This window comes from Monodelphis domestica (assembly GCF_027887165.1).
Source record: "Monodelphis domestica isolate mMonDom1 chromosome Y unlocalized genomic scaffold, mMonDom1.pri SUPER_Y_unloc_3, whole genome shotgun sequence".
Taxonomy (NCBI): Eukaryota; Metazoa; Chordata; class Mammalia; order Didelphimorphia; family Didelphidae; genus Monodelphis; species Monodelphis domestica.
In genome coordinates this window covers 229,850-251,590 of record NW_026605002.1, presented here as the reverse complement: position 1 = coordinate 251,590, position 21,741 = coordinate 229,850, and the positions used below count along the sequence as shown (strand labels likewise).

Below are 21,741 nucleotides of genomic sequence, written 5' to 3'. Positions count from 1 at the left end.
CAACTGGCATACCTTTTTTTCTACCTCTTACCTTGTTTGTTAGTGATAAAATTAGTTACTAATATGAACCACATATCATTGTCAAAAAATATCTTTGTAAAATGTATATCATTACCCAAGGGGTGTTATGAGGTATTCAAGGAGAATTAGCACCTCTGGTGTGATGTTACTGAACCTTTTCCTGCGTTGAGTTACCATGGTCAGAAAGTGTCTGAACCAAATTTGAACCTAGGTTTCTATCCACTATGCCACCAATTATCTTAAAGTGGGCAAGTTCCCTAGAAGTAAACTTTAAAATGTCTACTTTTAAGAAGATCATAAGGGATATCAGGAAGCATGACTTTCATGTTAGATTTAATATTGCTTTGTAAAAAATTAATTATTGTCAGCTCCGGGATGAGGGAGGAAAGAGAAAGGAGGGGGAAAGAACCATGAATAATGTAACTATGGAAAAATATTCTAAATTTTAAAAGGGAAAAATATTAATTAACAAAATTAACTACCTATGTCACAAGAGTATTGTGAAAAATCAAGTAGAATAAGCTGTAAAATTTTTATTATATATGGAAACCTTTGGAATATTAATTTTCGTTAATTAATTTTATTATATATGTGGTATGATATATCATAAATTTCAGATTATCATATGTATATACTGAGATTTATACAATTATAGAAATGTGTACATACCTATAAGTAAATTTATTTGAGCAAGCAGCCCATTTTTCCTAAATATCAGGATTTTTTGTGGAATTTATAACTCAGCATTCAAATATAGATCCAAAGGAAAAATTTCAAACTCTTGAGCATGAATTCAGGTTAGATTATTCAACAATGAAAAAAACACCCCAAAATTTAAATTTGGTTATTTCATTATTTGTACATTTTGTACCTATTTACATATGTGTTTTAATGTTTACCGATTTATTGCTCATTTTCTCTTAATCTTTAAATTTTTCTTTTTTTTGTTCAAATGTAAGTGCATTGTTTCTATTGGAAATGACTTTGCCCTTGAAACTAGAAAATTGAAATGGTGATAAAAGCAAAGCTAAAAAACAACAACAACAACAAAAAACCAACCTGCACAGATTTGCTAATTCATCTTTATTGTTGCAATCTATTGTGATTACTTTATTGTTGCAACCTATTGTGATTTGAGAATTATACAGTCTTTGAACTGTTTTAGCTTGCCAGAGGAGAGCCAACATAAGACCTATATCTGAGGGCAGTCTTTTGTGATATTTTCAACTGGCCATTAACTATACATATAAATATATATATATACATATAAATATATATTTATTAGGATACTTTGGTTTTGTTTGTGATTCAGTTACATTTATACATCCTCTCCATTTGAGTTTATTTCAAAAGCATTCTTTAAATGGCAATTACAGAAGGTAATATTAATAGGAAATGGGGTTAAATCTTTTTGGAAAAAAATTATTAGCATGGTGTTGATCCCTAAACTGCTTGACAGTGGTACTGACTTCTTGATAGATTTGAAAGGGATCTGATTAGTGATTGCAGAGCTAGCTTGATTAGAAATAAAAAAGTTGAGCACTTTCCCCCACTCTTAGCCCCTTAATATGGGTGTGACAAAAAGGTTAGGGTTAGAGTTCTGTGTTCCTCTTTCTCTCCCCCATTCTAAACTGAAAAAAATTCCTCTGAGAATGAGAAAAATTGATTTAAACAAAGTTCTAGTTTGGTGCTTGGCCCTGCCACTTCCTGTCCCTACTGGACTTCTGAATATCATAGCTTGCATTTATATTAAAATACTCTATATGTACATATATTTAATTATTTAAAATATTTTTAAGTTAAGTCTCTAACTTACTTTCTGTAAATATCATACCTAGTTTCAGTCCAACTAAATAATCCTCCCTTAATCTTCCCTCTCCCAAAAAATCCATTCTAGTAACTTTAAAGTATCAGAACTCCCAATTCCAAGCAATACATCAACTTTGGCTTCCCCTTTTTAAAGACTAAAACTACCTCTTGGGGAAAAATATTGTCCTCATTTCTTTAAAAAAAAAAGATTCACACTTTCTATTCATCCTCAAAATTTTGAAAATAAATTTTAACAGTTTCTTAAAATATTTTAGTTTTCTCTTATTTAAGAAACCCAATGTAAATAATTTAATTTCTATTAAATCACAAGGCAACCATGACATTTCAGAAATTAATAGGTTTTGATTTACTTGCTTACTCCTAAAAAATAATGTATAACCAAAATATCCTAGTAAAACAATTGGAGATGAAATAAACTTACTGAAATGATACAACTTTAAATAATCAATCATTTGTAAAAAACCTCTTCATCCTGTTAAATTTTAAATTTACATAATTAAAAGTAATCTAGACATTTTGCATTACTAAAAAGAAAAAAAACAAAAACGAACAATTAACTTTATTCGTCATAAAATAGTCGCAGGATTACATAATTTTTCAGCAATCAGCATTTTTTTGGGGAAAAAAAAAGACTTGCTTTTTTTTTATCTTTGGTATCCTGCATAATCATTACCCTTAGGAGCCCCTTTAGCAGATGGAACATTGCTTGAAGAACAATTGCAGTTAGGGCAATGATGATATGAAGGGGTTCGGTTATGATGTGAAGCTCTAGACATTGAGATAGCTGATGCAGCAGCTATCATAGGCATTGAAAACCATGGGTTACAAAATGGCAGCAGGCTAGCTAAGTGAGCCTGCATTGCTGGTAAATCTGGGTACATTGTTGGAAAAGTAGGAAGTCCCATCATTGGCCCAAATGGACTATTCTGAACAGGAGGAATAACCCTATAGAGAGATGTAGCAGATGTAGCTGTACTGGAATCTATGTCCCGAGTATTCACTTGAGTATGGGTACTATGTTGAGGGAGGTGAAAAGGAGTCAACTGATTCAGCCTAGCATTCTGATCTGCAACAATATGTTCTGATGGTCTCACAGAAGTTGCTGGTGGGGTAGAAAAACCACTTCTGATTCGAGTAGTTGTGCCAGTAAGTTTCTTACTAGTGGCAAGCTTCCTCAGTATAGATTTTTGCACATTTGAATTTGTAGAAGTAGAAAATACATTCTTCCCACTAGATTCAGGAACTAAGTCAGATTTTTGATTATCTAGATTTCCCTCTACTTTGAGGCAACTCTTACCGAAATCTTGATCTAATGAGAAAGGAACTGGAGATGCATTTTTAATACCCACCCTTCTCTTCATCCTTACAAGAAGGTGAGGATAGCCTCTTTTAAAATTAGGATTATGGTAGAACTGTAACTAAAAAGAAAGAAAAAAAAGTTATTTCCATATTGACAAAGCAAATAATGATATGATTTATAGTAAAAAATCTTACTGCTAGTGTTTTTGACAAAATTTCAAGAATAAAGCTTTTCAAAATATTAAGAATAATTTTTTAAAAAGTTTATTTAAGATTAGGGTTTAACCTGATATAAATTTTTGAGTTACTAATATATTTTTAGAATTTTTAAATAAGAAAAATGCCATATATCAACAGATCAATCATTAAATATATTTAAAATACTTTAAAATAACATACAAGTTATGAAATATACAACATTATAACAAATTAACTTGTACCTAATAATTATTCTTTTTTAGTCAATGGGCTAGTTTATATGAAAACATTAGTTCTTGGGGCAGCTGGGTGACTCAGTGGATTGAGAGCCAGGTCTAGAGACAGGTCCTGGGTTCAGAATCTGACCTAAGACATATCCTACCTAGCTGGGTGATTCTGGGCAAGTCACTTAACTGCCATTGTCTAGACCTTACCACTTTTTTTGCCTTGGACCCAATACTTGATATTAATTCTAAGACAGAAAATTAGGGTTTAAAAACACAACATTCTTTTTCCTCAATCAAAAACAAAGTATTAAAATAGTAAATAATATTATAATAATTATACATTTACAGTAAACATAACATCTGAAAAGAGTTTTAACAATAAAATATCTTAGAAAATTTTACTTGATAGTTAAATAATTAAAAACATTAACATTTACACTCATATAATGAATTAAAATTTAAAAAGTTATTTTTAGTTACCTTGCTTAAAACAGATACTTCTTTTTCTTCTGCCAAAAAATCAGCAAGGGAAGCAGATCTTTGAAAATCCTGTCTCATTTTACTAAAGCCATAAAGATTAAGCTGTCGAATGAAGCTTTTCATACAATCTGTTTCGAATATTCTGAAGGGACCTTTTCTTTCTAAAACTTCTTTTTTAAAGAGTTCTTCATCAATCACTACACAAGTCCCATCACTATCCCACCAAATTGACTTAAATTGTTCACTTTCAACTATTTTCCAAAGTTTTTTCGGGAAGGTGAGAGAGAGAAAATCATTGTCTTCTACTGAGCCGACATCACACAATGTAAAGCGAGGTCTTTTTATTAAAGGTCTCTCAGTTAAAGCCTGAAAAGCATTTTCTTCAATCAGAGACCTCAAATCTGAGTCACCAGATGACGTCTGCTCACAAACTGGAGTAGCCGAAGAAAGGATTGAACTAATGCACATTTCTGAGCCAATAGTTCTGTCTTGAGGAGAGAGATCTTGAGTTTCTGATAAAGAAAGTGCCATTTCAGATCCTTCTGTCTTTTTCTGATTACTTTTCTCAGCCATTATAAGTAATCAGTGTTCATATTTAACCACCTGCCACTTAGCATCAAGCAGATTCAACTGCCCCTTACAGTGAACTTGAATAAAACAGTTCTAGAACATAATGGTGCTCTAGTTACATAGTTATGACATCACAAGATGACTCTGGTTTCCTAGCAAATGATATAACAATAACTAGTCCAAATAACTATCATATAGAAAATTATCATACTAGAAGTTTTGCTTTATTTCAACATAAACTATAATGCATATATAATGAAAAATTAAACATTAAAAGACAATTGGAAATCTAAAGCCCCTATTAGTATCTTAATTATTTTGCTCAACCAAAGAATATCCCAAATACATGAGGAATAATCTCTTTCTTGCTATAAAAGGAAAAAAAAACCCAACCTATTTATAACCTCTTTGAATGTTTTATTCCTACAAGCTTTCTCTCCTTAATTATGTTTCTTTTGTTTGAGTGGAAGAAGGCTGCCAGTTTGGCATAATGTTCATCCTAAAACCATTATAGAAGACTTTGGTAAGGGGATTATCATCCCTACTCTCTAGCACCACTATGAACTACCAACCAATTTCCAGGGATAGGTAGGTTACCTCTGTTTGAGAAGAATCCTGGAAATGGAGGATTCCTCACATACGCAATACTAGTTCTAACCCTAATAGCCATCAGTCTTCCTCCAGGAAAAATAACACATGTATAAATGAAACTAGTCAACTAATGAGTGTTAAGTTCCAGTCTCTTCTATAACTACAATTAATGAAAATTTGCAAAAGAACGTTTTTCCCTTCAAATCCTTGTCATCATTAAAAACCAATATACTTTTATCAGTGGAAATGAAAGTAAAGATTCTGTGAAAAAAATATTACCTTGAAGCAAGGTTGAATCATTTAGAAACCCCCTTCTTTCTGATATGTCATAGAATAATCAAAGTGTATCCCTTAGAGATTAAATGGATAGCTCAATCCACTCACATTATGTATTTGTATATGAAATTTATCAATAGGATGGCAAACTGAATAATAAGCTATAATTGCTTACTGATTAATAAAACATACAAGACAATAGTCATTCTCAGTTACCTAGAGACTACTACTAATAATGATAATGCACTATAAGGTAATTTTTTTCTGACAGAAGCCAATTTGAGCTAGTTCTGGTTATCAAATACGACTCATATGTCCTTGTTCACAAGGAGAAACTAAGCCTGAAGTAGCCTGAATCAGAGAGGTCTTCCCTTCCCAGTTTTCAAGAGGTGGTTGGAACATCAGGCCTTTTTCTTCAAATGACATTTCTGCCTTCCTCCATAATGAAGTAATCAAACAACTACTTATTGTCCACAAATCAGAATTACTTTTCTCTTGTGGGGAAGAACCCAGTAAAATGTTGTTGGGTAGACAGACTTAGATTTATATTCACTTGCCTGATATACTCCCTTCACGTTTTTGATTCCTAAGAGAGTTAATTTCATTTATTGGTTGACCTAATTAAATGATTTTTCCTATGCATCATTTTGTGTCATATATATTATTAAGGATGCAAGATTTTACTGAACTAGGAATTTGTTTAATTTAATATAATTAAGAAGTTCAGAGCCTGTGAAAATGTTAAAATTCTTCATGTATCTAACTAAATACAAATCTTTTTAATCTTTATCTTATCTGTAAGGTTTTCCTACAAACTTTTCATGAGTTTTTTTAGAAAGGAGTTTAATGATTTGGTAAACTTTTACCTAGTTTTGGCTCTCCTAACTTTTTTTTTAATCCTTATGTTCTATCTTAAAATTGTGGTAGCTTGGATATAAAGATTGGGAAATGGGGATTAAATGACTTGCCCAAGAAAGTAGGAAGTGTCTGAAATAAATTTTGAACCTTACTCAGGATCTAGCTCTCTTATCTACTAAGCCCTGCTCCTCCTAATTTACTGTTGGGAAATAATCTGTGGATTAGTGTTCCATCTTTCCTTCTTTCTCTCTTCTAATTATTTGGATTAATTTCTTTTTTATGACCTTTTGATCACTTCTCTCTGCTGTTCTGATGATTTTAATGGTTTTCAACTGTTTATTGAAGTTTACTGAAATTGTTAAATTTTCAGTGTGAACATTTATACAGCAGAAAGGAGAAAACCCTGCAACTGAGTGCTTTGTTGATTATGTCCTCTAAATTGAATAAAATATGAATAATTTAAGTTTAAACTTAAAATCTGTGTCCTGGGTACATTTGGTTTTTTTTAAGAATCAGTCACTAACCATTTACTAACATAGTGTTGAAAGAGGAAACAAGAAAATGAAGGGAAGAACAAAAAGAGAAAAGGAAGGAAAGAAAGAAGAGTTAGAAGGGAGAGTAGAAAAGAAGGTAAGAGGAAGAAAACTGAAGAGTGCCTTAGAATACTGGACTCGGAGTTAGGAAGACCTGCCTTCAAATCTTACCTTATCTACTTACTAAACTGTGTAACTCTATACAAGTTAATTAATCTCTGTCTGCCTCAGTTTCTTGATCTATAAAATGGGGATATTATCACAGATTTCCCAGATAAGTTGTAAGAATCAAATGAAATAATAATTGTAAATACTTTGCAGAGTACTTGTACATTGTAAATAGCATTTATGCTATGTACATTTTGTTAATTGATTAAAATATTTTATAGAAAAACATTTCCTTTCATTTCACTTTATTATACTGTTTCTCATAGATTAGTGGACTGTTTATTGTTAATATTAGTTTCATAAAAACCTTTTTAATGGAATGATGAAATTAAGAGAAGCTTTTTTTTTACATTCCTCAGAAGAGAAGCCAAAGAAAAACTTGAGATTCTTAAGGTGATTTGGTTATTTGTGGAAGGATTCCTCTGCTGTTTTACTTAGGCATGTAAATTTCACCCTTCATTAAATCCATTGTGAATCTTCTAAATGTAGTTGAATTTGTAATTTGACTTAGTTTACTTAAAAAGTCTGTTTTACTGGGTTTATTTTCTTAGGGGATCTATGAGATTATGACTCAACTAAATTTATTCCATTTTTAATGACATTGAAAGAAGCATGGGATTATGAATTTGTCTCTACCAACTTGTATAGGTTAAAAGAATATGAAGCTACAATATGCCAAAGAAGTATTTCTCTGGCACTCTGACATAAATTTGTTTTCAAGAAGCCTTATCCAAATCCTTAATAAGAGTTGTAGTTTATTTTTTCTCTTACCTTATGCTTAAGCATATGACCTTCCCCTGAGGGAAAGTCCTACTTCACTGATTTCAGACTAATAATAGACCTTAAGGTAGTTTGGGTGGGAATAGCTACTCCCATCAGATATTAGTATGTCCATTGTAAAGCATCAGCCCCCCATTGTTATTCCTATCTGGAACTCTTCATTGTCCTTTATTACTATTGTAGCCCACTTTAATGACTCCATGGAGTTGTCAATCTAGCATGGTTGACTCTCCCAGGGGACAGTGTCCAGAGCATCTAGAATTCAATCCTCGGACTCTTGTGTAGTTGTTAGTGTGCAGCTCTGTGTAGAGGATTACTATCACATTGAACCCCTTTTCCTTGATTAAAGAATGATTTTTCTGACTTTTTAATAGTTCTGTGTTTTTTCCAAGTCAACACCAGCAAATATTCTTTGCTTAAGGATTATAAGTTAAACCTAAAGAACTATCTTTTCCAAGCTTTTGTGAACTTAAGAAACCTGGCTATTGCCTTCTCCTTTCTAAAAGAGTAATCATTCCCCTTTCTATTTGTTCAAAGTGTGTAGAAGGAATTTCATATCTTCCCCTCCTAGATTGCCATATGCCAGGGCTGCATCCCCTGCATCTGCAAATGTAAATAAAAAGGTGTAGCCCCAGAGAGGTCTTTAGGCACTCACTTCTTGCTTTAGGAGGTAGCTGAGGGACAGACAGAGATTACTGCAGTATGGTCAAACTTAGAGTAAGGAAGAGACTTTAAATCTATGCTTATCTACCTTTTCTATCTCAAGTGATTATTAATAAATTTTATGTAAAATAAGAATGTGTAAATATTACTTTAAATCTAACAAATGGAAGCCCCAGGGCATCTCTATGTGACTTCCTACATTTTTTTTAAGGTTGAAAATGCATAGGTATGTTAATAAAAAATGCCTTCTCTTACTAAGACCTTTATGTATTAGAATTTTATTCTCCTTCACCAATGGTGTTTAATGTAGGGGAAGGAAAAAATAGGGAGAAAACTCTATGGAACTCCATAGAGCTTTTGATTCCTCACTTGAAAGAATAAATCAAGAGTCATATAGCTTATATCAATAAAGCAAGAGCCAAGAAGATTTTATTTCAAGGCCTGCTTTTGACACATATTGGTATCAGCTTTGGCTATTTCACCACTTGCTGGTTCCCTAGGATTTGAGATAGTAATTGTAAAACAATTGTACTTTTATTTGTAATAATTGTAAAATAATAAAATGTCATGACCAAGGCCTCTTTTGACTTGTACATAAATTGGACTTAAGTGAAGCAAAGTTTTATAAAGTTGTCAGCTAGTACAACTGTGTGAGCTCAAAATGCAATGATGACATTGATGTCTTTGATGCTTGACCATGCCCTAAGCCTTTCACAACAGCTGTGTTGCCTTCATTTCCATTCTCATTCACACATTCAGATTGGGAGAAGTCTCCACATGCCTCACTTAAGAATTTGAGGATTATCAGTTACCCTCAACAAGGTTTAGTTCTCTTCCAAGATGGTTCATCAGTGTATGGGTGCTGTGCATGTATACAGTTGATTTGAGCCACAGGTAAGAGCTGGCTGGCAAGTGGACACAAAAAGAGGATGAAGAGTCTTGAATAAAAGAGTTTCTGGCAAGTCAATAATAGTTTTCCATTGAGGAACTGTAGTCACAACCCTTTCTCAGGACTTTCACCTTCTCCCTGAGAGGAACAGTGAGATATTACAGCTTAAAATTTTTTTTAAAAATTATTATATGTAAAAGCAATTTTCAAATTTTGTGTGTGTTTTAAAAAGCAAAGCAAAGATAACCCTTAATATAATAGCTCATCTATAAATTTGGCATATACCCTCATCAAACCATACTGTGTCCACAAGGAAGGACAAACATAAACTTATCAAAGGCATAAAATTAGGATAACCCATGTGATTAGTACAATTTACTACTCTGAAATGTCAGCATTAATATCCTTTCTTCTTAGGAAACTATGGGCCTCAGGTCACCTTTCATCTGGATACACCTCTTTTGGCCTTCATTAGAATTATTAACATTAAATTAATTTAACCAAAAGCAATTTCCCTAAGTCTAAATTCTGCTTTCTTGGCTGGGCTCCAAAGGATTTTCTTCTCTTATGTCATAGATGATTAAAAAAAAGGTGGGAGGGGACAAGACAAACAGGCTTTTTCTTTTCCCCAGTTAATAAAACATTAAAAAAAAAAAGTTTTGAATTCCAAATTCTCTACCTTCTTCTGAGCCTTCTTTTTCAGGCCCTCCATGTTTTATCTTCTCTGAAATAGTAAACAATCTGATTTAGATGTTACATCTTTAATTACATAAAACTTTTTAAAAAATTAGTCATTTTGTGGAAAAGATCTCCAATTAAAACAAAGAAAAAGAAACAAAATAAAATGAGCATCCTCATTTCAGCAGTTGTTCATCAAAGAACATTATTATCAGTGTACCATTAATGTTCTTTTGGTTCTGCTCACTTAATTTTGTATCAGTTCATATAGTCTTTTCAGATTTGTTTGAAATCAAATATTTTACATTTTTTTCTGGCTGTCTCTGAGTCTTATGATATTCTCCCTTTGCATTTCTTATCTTCTAGCTTCCCTAGCTACTTTCAAACCCCACCTAAGTTCCACTTTCTACAAGAAGCCTCTATTAGTCCTTGATTCCAATGTCTTCTCTCATTAATTATTTGTATTTACCATATATATATATATACATATATATATATAAAATACGTTTATTTGCTTGTTGTGAGCACTTGGGCACATGGATTGTATTTTGCTTTTCTTTATATTTCCGCTCTTAACACAATGCCTGGCTCAAAGTAAATGTTAAATAAATGTTTTTTTTTTGTTTTGATTGACAGACAAGAAAGTCAAGAGGGCTGCAAATTTATCAAACAAAATAAGAAAGAAAAAAACTGGTAAGGAGAAAGAGAAAAAGAAAAAAAATGCCACCTATTTTTGCTGAGGCTAAACTGCATGGTAAAGAGTGAAAAAAAAGTCAAAAGATGATTGGACAAAAAATATAAAAAAGTAAGGAAGACAAAAAACAAATACTAGGAATGACAAAGAACAGTTGAAAAAGGAATAAAAGCCTTTTAAAGATGAAAAAATGTAAGATGGGTAGGATCAACCTGGATTCAAAATTGATTGTAGAAAGAGAACCATCCAGAGAAGAGATAGTTCCAAGGAAATCAAAGTGAAAGAAAAGCATAAGAAGAGGAAAAAATAGCGGTTATTATTATTATTTTTAAGTCACCAGGTCTCTTGACTGTACAAAAGAATCTGAAAAGGGTGATTTTAAAAAGATTTAATTCCACTTTTTAATAAAAAAAAGTTCCTTTCTTTTTGAGCATTCTTAAACTCTTTTATTAAGCTAATAGAAAACAATGAATTAATTGTGGCTTAAAATAAATTATTCTTTCTTTTGATTATTATTTTCCACGTAAATAGAACAGAAATGTCAAAAACTTGATGCTCATTTATCAAGTTAAGTTTAACATAAACCCGTAAAGGTCAAAATCTATATTGTGTGGTTACTTGTTTGCAATGCCAACAACCGAGTTCTTGGGGTTTATGCTAAATAATTACCGACATTGGTATAGGTTCATCATGTAAATAGTTTTCTTATTTTGTATTAAGGGCATACCTTATCTCTTTCTGAATACGTGTGTATTTTGAAAGAAGAATATATATTTTTAGGCAACTGTAATTGGTTTTTGTGAGCTGTGACCAGATACTACTGTGTCCAATTACACAAGAGAATACCGACTTTTCTTCTTTTGGATACCTAAATATCCTAATGAATATTGCTACAACTAAGAGAAATATTTCTATTTTTCAGCATAAATATCAAGAAAAATACTGCACTAGAAATTTAGGGATATATGAGGTTAATTGGTAGGCAAACAGTAAGTTTTACTTGGGCGAGCAAAATGTTGTACATGAAAGTGAGGCTTTGTACTTTTTTTTAGTTGTGGAAGGAAGTACTACAAGTTCCCAGAATACTGTGTATGTTTGACCTTTCAGGTATTAACATCCGGCGCAAATGTAGAGTTCCGGAATCCAAAAGGAAAATGGCTGCGGCGATGGTCCCGTCGGAGTGGATAACGAACTGGGAAAAATCGGGGAAAAACGAATTGTGAGTGAGTGAGGAATGGGTGGGGGTTTCATAAAAACGAAACCAAAATAGCTTTATGTATGAAAGGGAGGGTTTGGGAAACGTTTTAAAATGATAATTTTTGGGCCCGTAGTACGTTATTAATGGCCGCCTTTTTGGGTTAGAGGCGAACTCGATAATATTTAAAAAACTGATCATTTTATCGAAATTCTTATTCTAGAAAAACTGCCTCCCTTTACAAAAATCTTGTATAAGGTTTGCCTATATTATTGTTATGTGACGGAAAAAGAAAAACATTTTGTAGAAAGTAAGTTCAAATATTTTAAAAAAGCGTTTTATCAAAAGGAATGGAATGCCATTTAAACTTGAATAGCTAAAACGACGTTAAGCTAGACATTTAAAATTAATTTAAACACAAATAGTAGACATTAACATAATTTTTCGTCAAACCATATAATACGAAATTTTTTGTAAAAACAAAGCCTTAATAATTCAAAACAACCTTTTCAGGAAATTACCAAGCATATTAAGACATTTCTCATTAAAAAAAAACAAAAAACACTTCACTTTATAGTATCCTGCTAAAATTACAGTAACACCTTTTCAAATATATTCCAGCTCTAAATTAAAGTAAAAAATGTTAAATCTAACATAAAACTAAAACTATGCGAACACTTCACTTTATAATTAGTATTTTGATTACCGAATCTTTAATCATTGCAGCAACATTAAAAAAACTAAAATTTAAAATATACCAAAAAATTTAACTTACAAAACACGTATCAAAAATCAATTACATTTACTATCTAGTGATTTAAAACTAAAAAGACTTAAAAATTGACTTAAAAGTAAAAAGATGAATATATACTCCCCCAAAATTCCTTCACAATTTTGTTGTCTAGTTCATAATTATTCTTCGCTACTTAAAAAAAGTGAAAGGATTTCCCTCGACAATTTAATATTGTGTACTTATAAGAAGGATATTCCACTGTAAGAAAGAATTTTCTCTAGATTAGAAAAAATGAGTCAGTACTACTGGATAAAATTAATTTTAATATACTTTTTATAACTTTTAATTAAATTATTTTGATTTGCTAACAATAAAAGTATCTAATTCTTAAAGAAGTAATAGTCTTGTATGATTTGATTAAGCTAGATTAAATCGAATAACATGAACTACAGTTCAAATTTAAAAGAAAATCTAAAGCCATATGTGTATGTTGGATCATATCACTGTATTTACTCATGTGTAATGCATTTTTTCACTTTGTTTTCTTTCCTTTTATATCTATTTAAAACCAACTTTAAGAAATTTTTATTTAATACTTAACTCAGTATGGAAACCCAAGAGGAAGAGTCTGAGTTACTTTATGTGCAGTTTGAAAGGAAAAAGCATATTAAAAATGGAGAATCAAGAAGACATTAATTTAAATTTAAATCTAAACTCATTTAGTATCTGGCTATATCACCCATAATAAGTCAGTCAGCTGGCTACCTCAGTTAATTTATATCTTGTTTATAAAGTTGTTTATGTCTTACCAAATGAGAAATTAATTGTAAGGGAATTAACAGTGTTTGCCACATATTAAATACTATATAAATAATAGCTTTTATTATTAATCCCAAACACTTATGATAGTGTTTGTTGCAATTGTGTCTTTTTGTCATCCCATTTGGGATTTTCTTGACCAAAATACTGGAATAACTTGCCAACCCCTTCTGCAACTCATTTAACAGAGGAGGAAACTTAGACAAAAGTGAAGGGACATGCTTAGGATCACACAACTTGTAAATGCTTGAAGCCAGATTTGAACTCAGAAAAATTGTCATTCTGACCCCACCCAGCACTCTGTGCCCTGTGCCACTATCTAGTTATCTAACACATAGCTTCAGGTCCTTAATATATACCTGATAGTTGTTTGCTTGATTTGAGATGAAATACAAAGACAAGGTGTATCCTACACATCAAAATCTTTTAAGATTCTTTGAAAATATTACTATGGGGAAAAAATCCTTTTCAATGTAAATATCAGATAAGAAATGACAGAAAGATAGATGCATACAAAAACTACTTGACACAGTGTAGGTTCAAGATTGAAATGGGATTATCCAGTTGAAGTGTTCCAGTATTCCTCTTTGTGGAACAACAGTAATTCAATCAAGTATTCATTTAGTGTTTGATTTGTAAGGTCCTGTGCAAGCATTAGGAATATTAAGTTAATACTAAATGAAAACTACAAAGATCCTACATTTTAATGTTAGTGATACTTATATATATGAGAAATGAAAATGTAAAATTAATAAGTAATAAAACTAAAATAATAAAAACAATAAATAAGTAATAAAAATAAAAATGAATAATTGAAATACAACATAGTTTGGAAAGGAGGGCACTAGTATAGCTGGAGTGTCTGAGGTCAAATTTGAACTCAGGTTTTTCCAGACTGTAGGCCTGGCATGCTCTTTAGGTAGTGCACAATAAATAAATGCTTTTTATTGATTTTTTAAAATGTAATTTCTTCCCTTCCTCATAAGTAGAATTAGTAGATTTAGAAATAGAAGTATATTTTGATGTATAAAATTCAATGTGAGGATTTAGTTTGTTTCAATATATAGTGTTTATTTGTGATAATGGAAGGCTTTTTTAGGGAGAGGAAAATTATACCATATAAATACAAAAATTATTTTAATAAAATATTTGGAAACCTCTAACATTTTAATCTTTTAAACTTAAAAATAATCTTAAAAATTAACTTGTCAAGTTCAGAGCCTAAGATATTTTCCTTTTTAATAACTGATACAAATTTTGTTTCATTTTAGTCTGAAGTTATGCCGTGTACTTAGTGAAAATAAAGGCCATGAAAATATGACTTTTAGAGGTAGGTTGTTTAGTAATAATATTTTTATATACCTTTTTTACTTCAATCTTTGGGAATATAGGTTTAATAATATGTGTAAGTCAACAAGTATGCATAGTTAAGTAACTTTTTGAGTTCCACATTTTTACCAGGATGGATTTTTCTAGATTTCCAGTATTAGCACCATTCAATTTAAGGAGAGAAAGAAAAAGTATTTATATGCTTAACATTACAGACATTTCATCTACAACATTCTTCAGTTGCAATATCTTTATTGCATTGTGCACTGAAGATGTGTTTGATGCTTTTGCTTTTCTGCATTTTATAGTTTTATATTCTTAAAATTCTTGGTAAGTTTTTGTAAAGGTTAACATGTACAACTTAGAAATATAGACATTTCATGCAGTAATTGCACGGTGTATTAAATATTTAACTTGACTTTTTTTTGCATTTTTCTTTTTTTATAATTAGTTACAATTTAATTATAGTTAAATTAGTTTTAGTTATGAGTTAAATTTAATTATAAATATATTTAGTTCTTTAACCAATAAGTTGATGTCTCCTACTATTACAAGTTTTTAAATATATTTTTTATAGCTGACTTTTAAATTATTTAGACTATGGTTGTGCCTATCAATATTTTATATAAATTGTCTGTAAATATTGAAATCAGTTTGTTGCCTTTCATCCCTTTTGTTATGTATTTTACCAAAAGAGGGTCCATATATGTGTATGTGTATGTATATTTTTGGGGTTATTTTTAAACAGTCTGTTTTTGGGGTTGCTTCCATGCTTCTGATTGTACCCTTATGGCTAGGATCTTCTTTCATGTATAATTAATGATCTTGTACTTGGCCTGTGTACTAGTTGGCATTATATTGTTTTCTTTGCTTGACCAGAGTTTCATCTTGCTCTGCTATAACTTTTGCCTTTGTTTATTCAGTTTTTGTTTATTCAGTTAGGCTTTTTAAGGATTGTTCTTGGGTAGAATATCCCTCCATTTCTCACAGGCTTTGATTTTTTTCCTTTGGAATTTTCTGCCCCCCACCCCCCAATTTGCTTATGTTACCACCCTCTTGTCTAAATTATGTGCCAAATTTGACCGTATAGGGGAATTTTGGCTGTTTTCAGTTTCTTCAGCAGTTTTTGTGAAGTAGTGAGTACTTTTCCCCAGAAGTTGGGGTCTTTGGATTTATCAAACATTAACTTAGAAGTAGTCATTTGCTATAGTAGTCATTTGCTATAGTTGGTCTACCTAATCTATTCTGCTGATCTACCACTGTTGCTGTATTGATGTTTATTACTTTGTAATAGAGTTTGAATTCTTACATGGCTAGGCTCACCTTCCTTTACATTTTCCCTTACATTGATTCATTTGGTATTTTTGACCTTTGATTTTTCCCAGATAAATTTTGTTATTTTTTCTAACTATAAAATACTTTTTTTTAGTAGTTTGGTATGGCACTGAATAAATTGATGAATGTGGGTAACATTTTCATTTTTATTATTTTCGACTGAACCTATCCATGAGAAATTATTTTTCCAATTGTTTAGATTGGATCTTATTTGTGTTAGAAGTATTTTTTAATTGTGTTCATATTGCTCTTGGATTTGTATTGCCAGATAGACTTCAGTGTATTTTATGTTGTTTGTAGTTATTTTAAATGGTTTTTCTCTTTTTTCCTCTAATATGCTGGTGGACTTTGTTGATAATCTATAGAAATTATGATTTATATCTGTATTTTTTAATACTTTTATTTGATTATCTAGGATTCTTTGAATATGTGATCCTCATCTGCAAAGAATGATAGTTTTTTCTTTATTGTTTATTTTAATTCCTTCAATTTTTTTTTCTTTTCCTTTTGCTATAGTATAGCATTGAATAATAATGGTGATAATGGACATCTTTGCTTCATCCATGACTTTACTGGGAAGAGCTTTTAGTTGTTAAAGATGATGCTTTTTGAAAGTTTTAGTTAGATACTACTTATTTTAAGGAAAGCTCCTTTTATTACTGTGTTTCTACTATATTTTATCAGAAGCTTTCCCTGCATCTGTTGTTATAATCACATGATTTTAGTTTTTTCTGTTATTGATATTTGGCCAATTATGTTGATCATTTTCCTATTGAATCAGTCCAGCAGTCCTGGCATATTGTTGTATTTTCTTCCTAGTATTGCATTTAATAATTTGAAATCATTTTTCACTGGGGAAATTGCTCTCTAGTTATTTTTTCTGTTGTTCTTCCCGCTTTACTTTTTTTTCATTGTAAAAGAAATTTGTTAGGACTTGGTTTTGTTTCATTTTCTAAATTTTTATGGAGTAATTGTTAGGAGTCCTGGACTGTAATTATTAAAGTCTCTTCTACTTTTATGTTTGGTTCCCCTGAATATACATTTACAAAATTACTGAGGTAACAAATTTCCAAAGTACAGTAAGATAGGAAACTTCCAGTATTTGAAGAGAAAGTTAAATTGGAATTCAACAAGATCAAATATCAAGTATATTTTGAAATTATCAACAAAATTGATATCTATTGGTCAGTGTGATTAAAGAACTACAAAAATGTAGGTATCTAATGCTCAAGGGTTAGGGTTAGGCTAGGGTTCTTTCTTAGTTGAGAATTCTAAATAGTTGTAATACTCTTGGGTCACTAAGAATGACTTTTTTTCTGAAAATAATCATTGTCTTGAAAGAAGAGAAAAATGAGAAATTTTATGACAATGGTGGAGCATCAGAGAGATAGAACAAGGAAAAAGAAAAATGGGAAACTGCTGTTTTAAGAGAAAGAAAATGAATAAGAGATATGGTATTTTAATTTCTTAGCTGTTCCTCTTCTAGCCTAAATATTTGTTAAATGTTTTTTCTGTATGTTCAGTGAAAGGCAGTTTGAAGATATTTAAAAACTCTAAAACCAGTGTTTTTTTGTTTTGAGTTTTAGTATGATCATAAGAAATAAGTTAATGGAAGTGTAGGACAGAAAATCTTATATATTGTGGGATTAACCTGCCCATTTTTCCCCCTTTTAGATATTCAGCAGGCTTTCTATGAGCTCTCATGTCATGTCGTGCAAGGAAATCTAAAGCATGACCAAGCAGCTAATGTTCTCAGTGATATTATTGTGAGTATTTAGCTAATTTGTTTTTCTTACATCTTACTCAGAAGGGAAGATAGAGAATAATTTTAGTGTTCAGAAACAGTTTGTAGAAAAAATTTTCTTAATGAAGTGACCATAATGGAACTTGATTTTACATTTAAGAATCATTCTAGTGTCTCAAGATGTCTTAAACTTCATGTTCTTTGATCATATGGGAATTATGTATAGAATAACAGGCACATCTTAAGATTACGTGTGGAAAACCACATTATAACAATAAGTAGGAACCCTCTTAGATATATAGAGATTTGAATGAAATTTATAGGAACACAAATTATTCCTCAATTGATAAATGAACAGGCAGTTTTTAGTCAAAGAAATCAAAGCCATCTGTAGTCAATGCTCTAAATCACTTATTTTAGGAAAATAAGTTAATAATAAATAATAAATAAATAAATAAATAATAAAATAAGGCTGGAGTACCACCTGGCTAATATAACAAAAGCAAATGATAAATATTGGGAATATGGGAAAGTTGGTGTAAGAATTGAAATAATACACTAATGTTTCTAGCAATTTTTAAAAGCTACAAATTGTTTTTACATGTAGTTGGGGACAATTAAATATTAAAAAATTAAAAATGAAAATAAGAAAAAGTAAGCTAATATTAGATTAGTTCAATATTATAGTGGTAGTACCAATGCCGAGAGTGGGACTGTCTCTGTGCATCGACTTTTCCACTTAAGTCTCCTTCATGCACAAGTGTGCACACTCATCTATACACCATAGATGAAAACGCACAAAGACAATTGTCATTTTTGGTTACTGAGACACTACTACTACTACTACTACTACTACTTTTAAAAGTGTGGCCATCATAATAATTTCATACATTAGTTTAAAAAAAAAAACAGGTGAAGTTTATCAACCTATTTTCTTCCTGCTTATACTTCACTTTGTTCTTCTTATGCTTCTTTATAATAATGATAATCCAGTCCCCTTAAATTGTAATTATATTAATCTATGTTCACAGACGATAAATTTGTAGACATTTATGTTATTTATGATTCTTGCTGCTACAGATATTTGTCTTAATATTTTGGTGCATGAGGAAATTTTTTTTTAAAACTCTTACCTTCTTAGAGTCACTACTATATATTGGTTCTAAGGCAAAAAAGCAATAAGAGCAATACAGCTATGGAGGTTAGGAAGTATCTGAGGCCAGATTTGAACCTAGGACCTCCCTTTTCTAAATCTGACTCTTAATCCACTGAACCACCCCACACAAAGAACCTTTTCAAAATAAAATCAAATATAAATTTTTTTGGTAATGTTATTTTTATTTATTTTTTTAAAAAGTTTTCTTTATTCCAGGAACAACTTTACACATAAGCTTTCCATGATTATATCTTCCTTCCTTCTTCCCAGACTTGACAAGTAATTCCACTGAGTTACACATATATTATCACTCAAACCCTATTTTCATTTTTTGTAATAATCTTAAAAAAACCAAACTCCAAATAAACGTGGTAAATTATGTTTTCTTTTGCATTTCTACATCCACAGTTTTTTCTCCAGATGTGGATAGCATTCTTTTTCATAAGTCCCTCAGAATTGTCTTGGGTCATTGTATTGCTTTTAGTAGCAAAATCTATTGCATTTCATCGTTTCAATTAATGCATATAATGTTCTATTGGTTTTGCTTATTTCACTCTGTATCATTTCATGTAATCTTTCCAGTTCTTTCTGAAATCATTCAATTCATCATTCCTTCCATGACTGTCATATACCACAATCTTGTTTAGCCATTCTCTATTGAGGGACATTCCCATACTTTCTGATTTTTTGCCTCCACAAAAAGATATAAATACTTTTGTACAAACAGATCCTTTCCCACTTTTTTTTTTAAATCTCTGGGACACAAACCCTAACTTTTGGGCACAATTTTGGATCAGTTTACAACTCCATCAAATTTTGTCACATTCCCAATATTTATTATATTCCTTTTCTGTTATATTGGCCAATCTGATAGATATGATGTGATAGTATCTTAGAGGAGTTATGACGTGCATTTCTCTAATCAGGAGGGATTTAGAACATTTTTTCATATGATTATTGATAGTTTTGTAAATGTAGATTTTTAAGCCATTTTCTTAACATAATTCCCTATTTCAAGAACAGTGCTTTGGATGAGTATGTCTGCATTTTTTGTTTTATTTTGTTTTATTTTGTTTTTAAACCCTTACCTTCCATTTTGGAGTCAATACTGTGTATTGGCTCCAAGGCAGAAGAGTGGTAAGGGCTAGGCAATGGGGGTCAAGTGATTTGCCCAGGGTCACACAGCTAGGAAGTGTCTGAGGCCAGATTTGAACCTAGGACCTCCCGTCTCCAGGCCTGGCTCTCAATACACTGAGCTACCCAGCTGCCCCCATTTTTTGTTTTATTTTGAAAAATAGTAGATATTTCTCCAGGCCCTCATTTAAAATCTTAGTGAATCTTATGTTGCAAGTGTGTCTTGTCAGAAATCAGTTCTGTATAGATTCTGCTTTCTAATATCTTCTTTTTTGCTGGTTCTGTTTTGTGGGCAGATATGATGTCCTCTTAAATCCAATATAAAATTTTTTCCAAAGAACTGTTTTTTCTATATCCCATAAATTTTGATATATCTCCTCATTGTCATTCTCATTAATGAAATTATTGAATGTTTCTAAAATTTTTTTGACTAAACCCTTTTGTAGAATTACATTATTTAGTTAATAACTATAATAACTATAGTTAATTTTTGTTCTTTCTATGGCCCCTTATTCATTGTAATTTTTATTTCATTGTGATATGAAAAGGATATATTCATTATTTTTGTTTCTTCCTTTGATTGTGGAGGTATTTATGCCCTAGTATATTGCCAGTTAATTTTCTCTAGAAATCTATTAATTTGAATTTTACTGATCTACCTTCTTCTTCATGTTTATATTTGTTTATTCCTGAGAGGAGAAAGTTGAGGATCCTCATTAGTATAGTTTTACTATTTCTTCCTTTAGGTCATTTAATTTCACCTTTAAAAATTTGGAGTCTATATATATGTTTAATATTGCTTTTATTTTATTCTCTCTACTTTTTATCAAGATGTAATTTCCTTCCTTATCTCTTTAAAAAATTAATTTATTTAGTCAATTTAGAACATTATTTCTTGGTTACAAGAATCATATTATTTTTCACCCTCCTCTCTCCCCAACCTTCCCATAGCTGACACGCAATTTCATTGGGTATTACAGAAACTATTTCCTTGTTGTTGATGTTTGCATTAGGATGTTCATTTAGAGTCTACATCCCCAGCCACATCCCCTCAACCCATGTATTCAAGCAGCTGTTTTTCTTCTATGTTTATACTCCCACAGTTTTTCCTCTGAATGTGGATAGTGTTTTTTTTTCTCTAGATCCCTCCAAGTTGTTCAGGAACACTGCATTGCCACTAATGGAGAAGTCTATTACATTCGATTGTACCACAGTGTGTCAGTCTCTGTGTACAATGTTCTCCTTATTCTGCTTATTTCCCTCTGTATCAATTCCTGTAGATCATTCCAGTTCCCATGGAATCCCTCCAGTTTCTTATTCCTTTGAGCACAATAGTATTCCTTCCCCATCATACCACAATGTGTTCAGCCATTCCCCAATTGAAGGACAATCCCTTATTTTCCAGTTTTTTGCCACCACAAATGACACAGCTATGAATATTCTTGTACATGTCTTTTTCCTTATTATCTTTTTGGGGTACAAATCCAGCAGTGCTATGACTGGATCAAAGGGCAGACAGTGTTTTAGTGCCCTTTGGGCAT

At 31.2% G+C, this 21,741-nt stretch overlaps 2 protein-coding genes across 4 annotated transcripts in view; one reads left to right on the top strand and one right to left on the bottom strand.

The window, feature by feature from the left end:
• Nucleotides 1-2,395: 2,395 nt before the first annotated feature.
• On the bottom strand, nucleotides 2,396-4,692 carry LOC130456249 (heat shock transcription factor, Y-linked-like). Its single transcript, XM_056809953.1, has 2 exons — nucleotides 4,056-4,692; nucleotides 2,396-3,269 (listed from the first exon to the last, which is right to left on the bottom strand). Exons 1-2 carry the CDS (start codon nucleotides 4,626-4,628, stop codon nucleotides 2,496-2,498), a joined length of 1,347 nt encoding a protein of 448 aa, XP_056665931.1. The 5' UTR covers nucleotides 4,629-4,692; the 3' UTR covers nucleotides 2,396-2,495.
• Nucleotides 4,693-11,889: 7,197 nt separating this feature from the next.
• Nucleotides 11,890-21,741, top strand: part of LOC130456247 (THO complex subunit 2-like) — a 76,914-nt gene continuing 67,062 nt past the window's right edge. For all 3 annotated transcript variants that reach the window (XM_056809950.1, XM_056809951.1, XM_056809949.1), the window contains exons 1-3: nucleotides 11,890-11,974; nucleotides 14,774-14,832; nucleotides 17,841-17,932. In XM_056809950.1, the coding sequence (XP_056665928.1) occupies nucleotides 11,910-11,974; nucleotides 14,774-14,832; nucleotides 17,841-17,932 (216 nt within the window). In that variant the 5' untranslated portion in view covers nucleotides 11,890-11,909. The remainder of the gene's footprint in view (nucleotides 11,975-14,773; nucleotides 14,833-17,840; nucleotides 17,933-21,741) is intronic.

Bases quoted from the DNA above. Each gene is read 5' to 3' on its own strand.
- LOC130456249 (XM_056809953.1), bottom strand. From the start codon at position 4,628: ATGGCTGAGAAAAGTAATCAGAAAAAGACAGAAGGATCTGAAATGGCA. The intron at 3,270-4,055 runs GTAACTAAAAAT...CTTTCTTTTTAG, and splicing joins AAGTATCTGTTTTAAGCAAG to TTACAGTTCTACCATAATCC.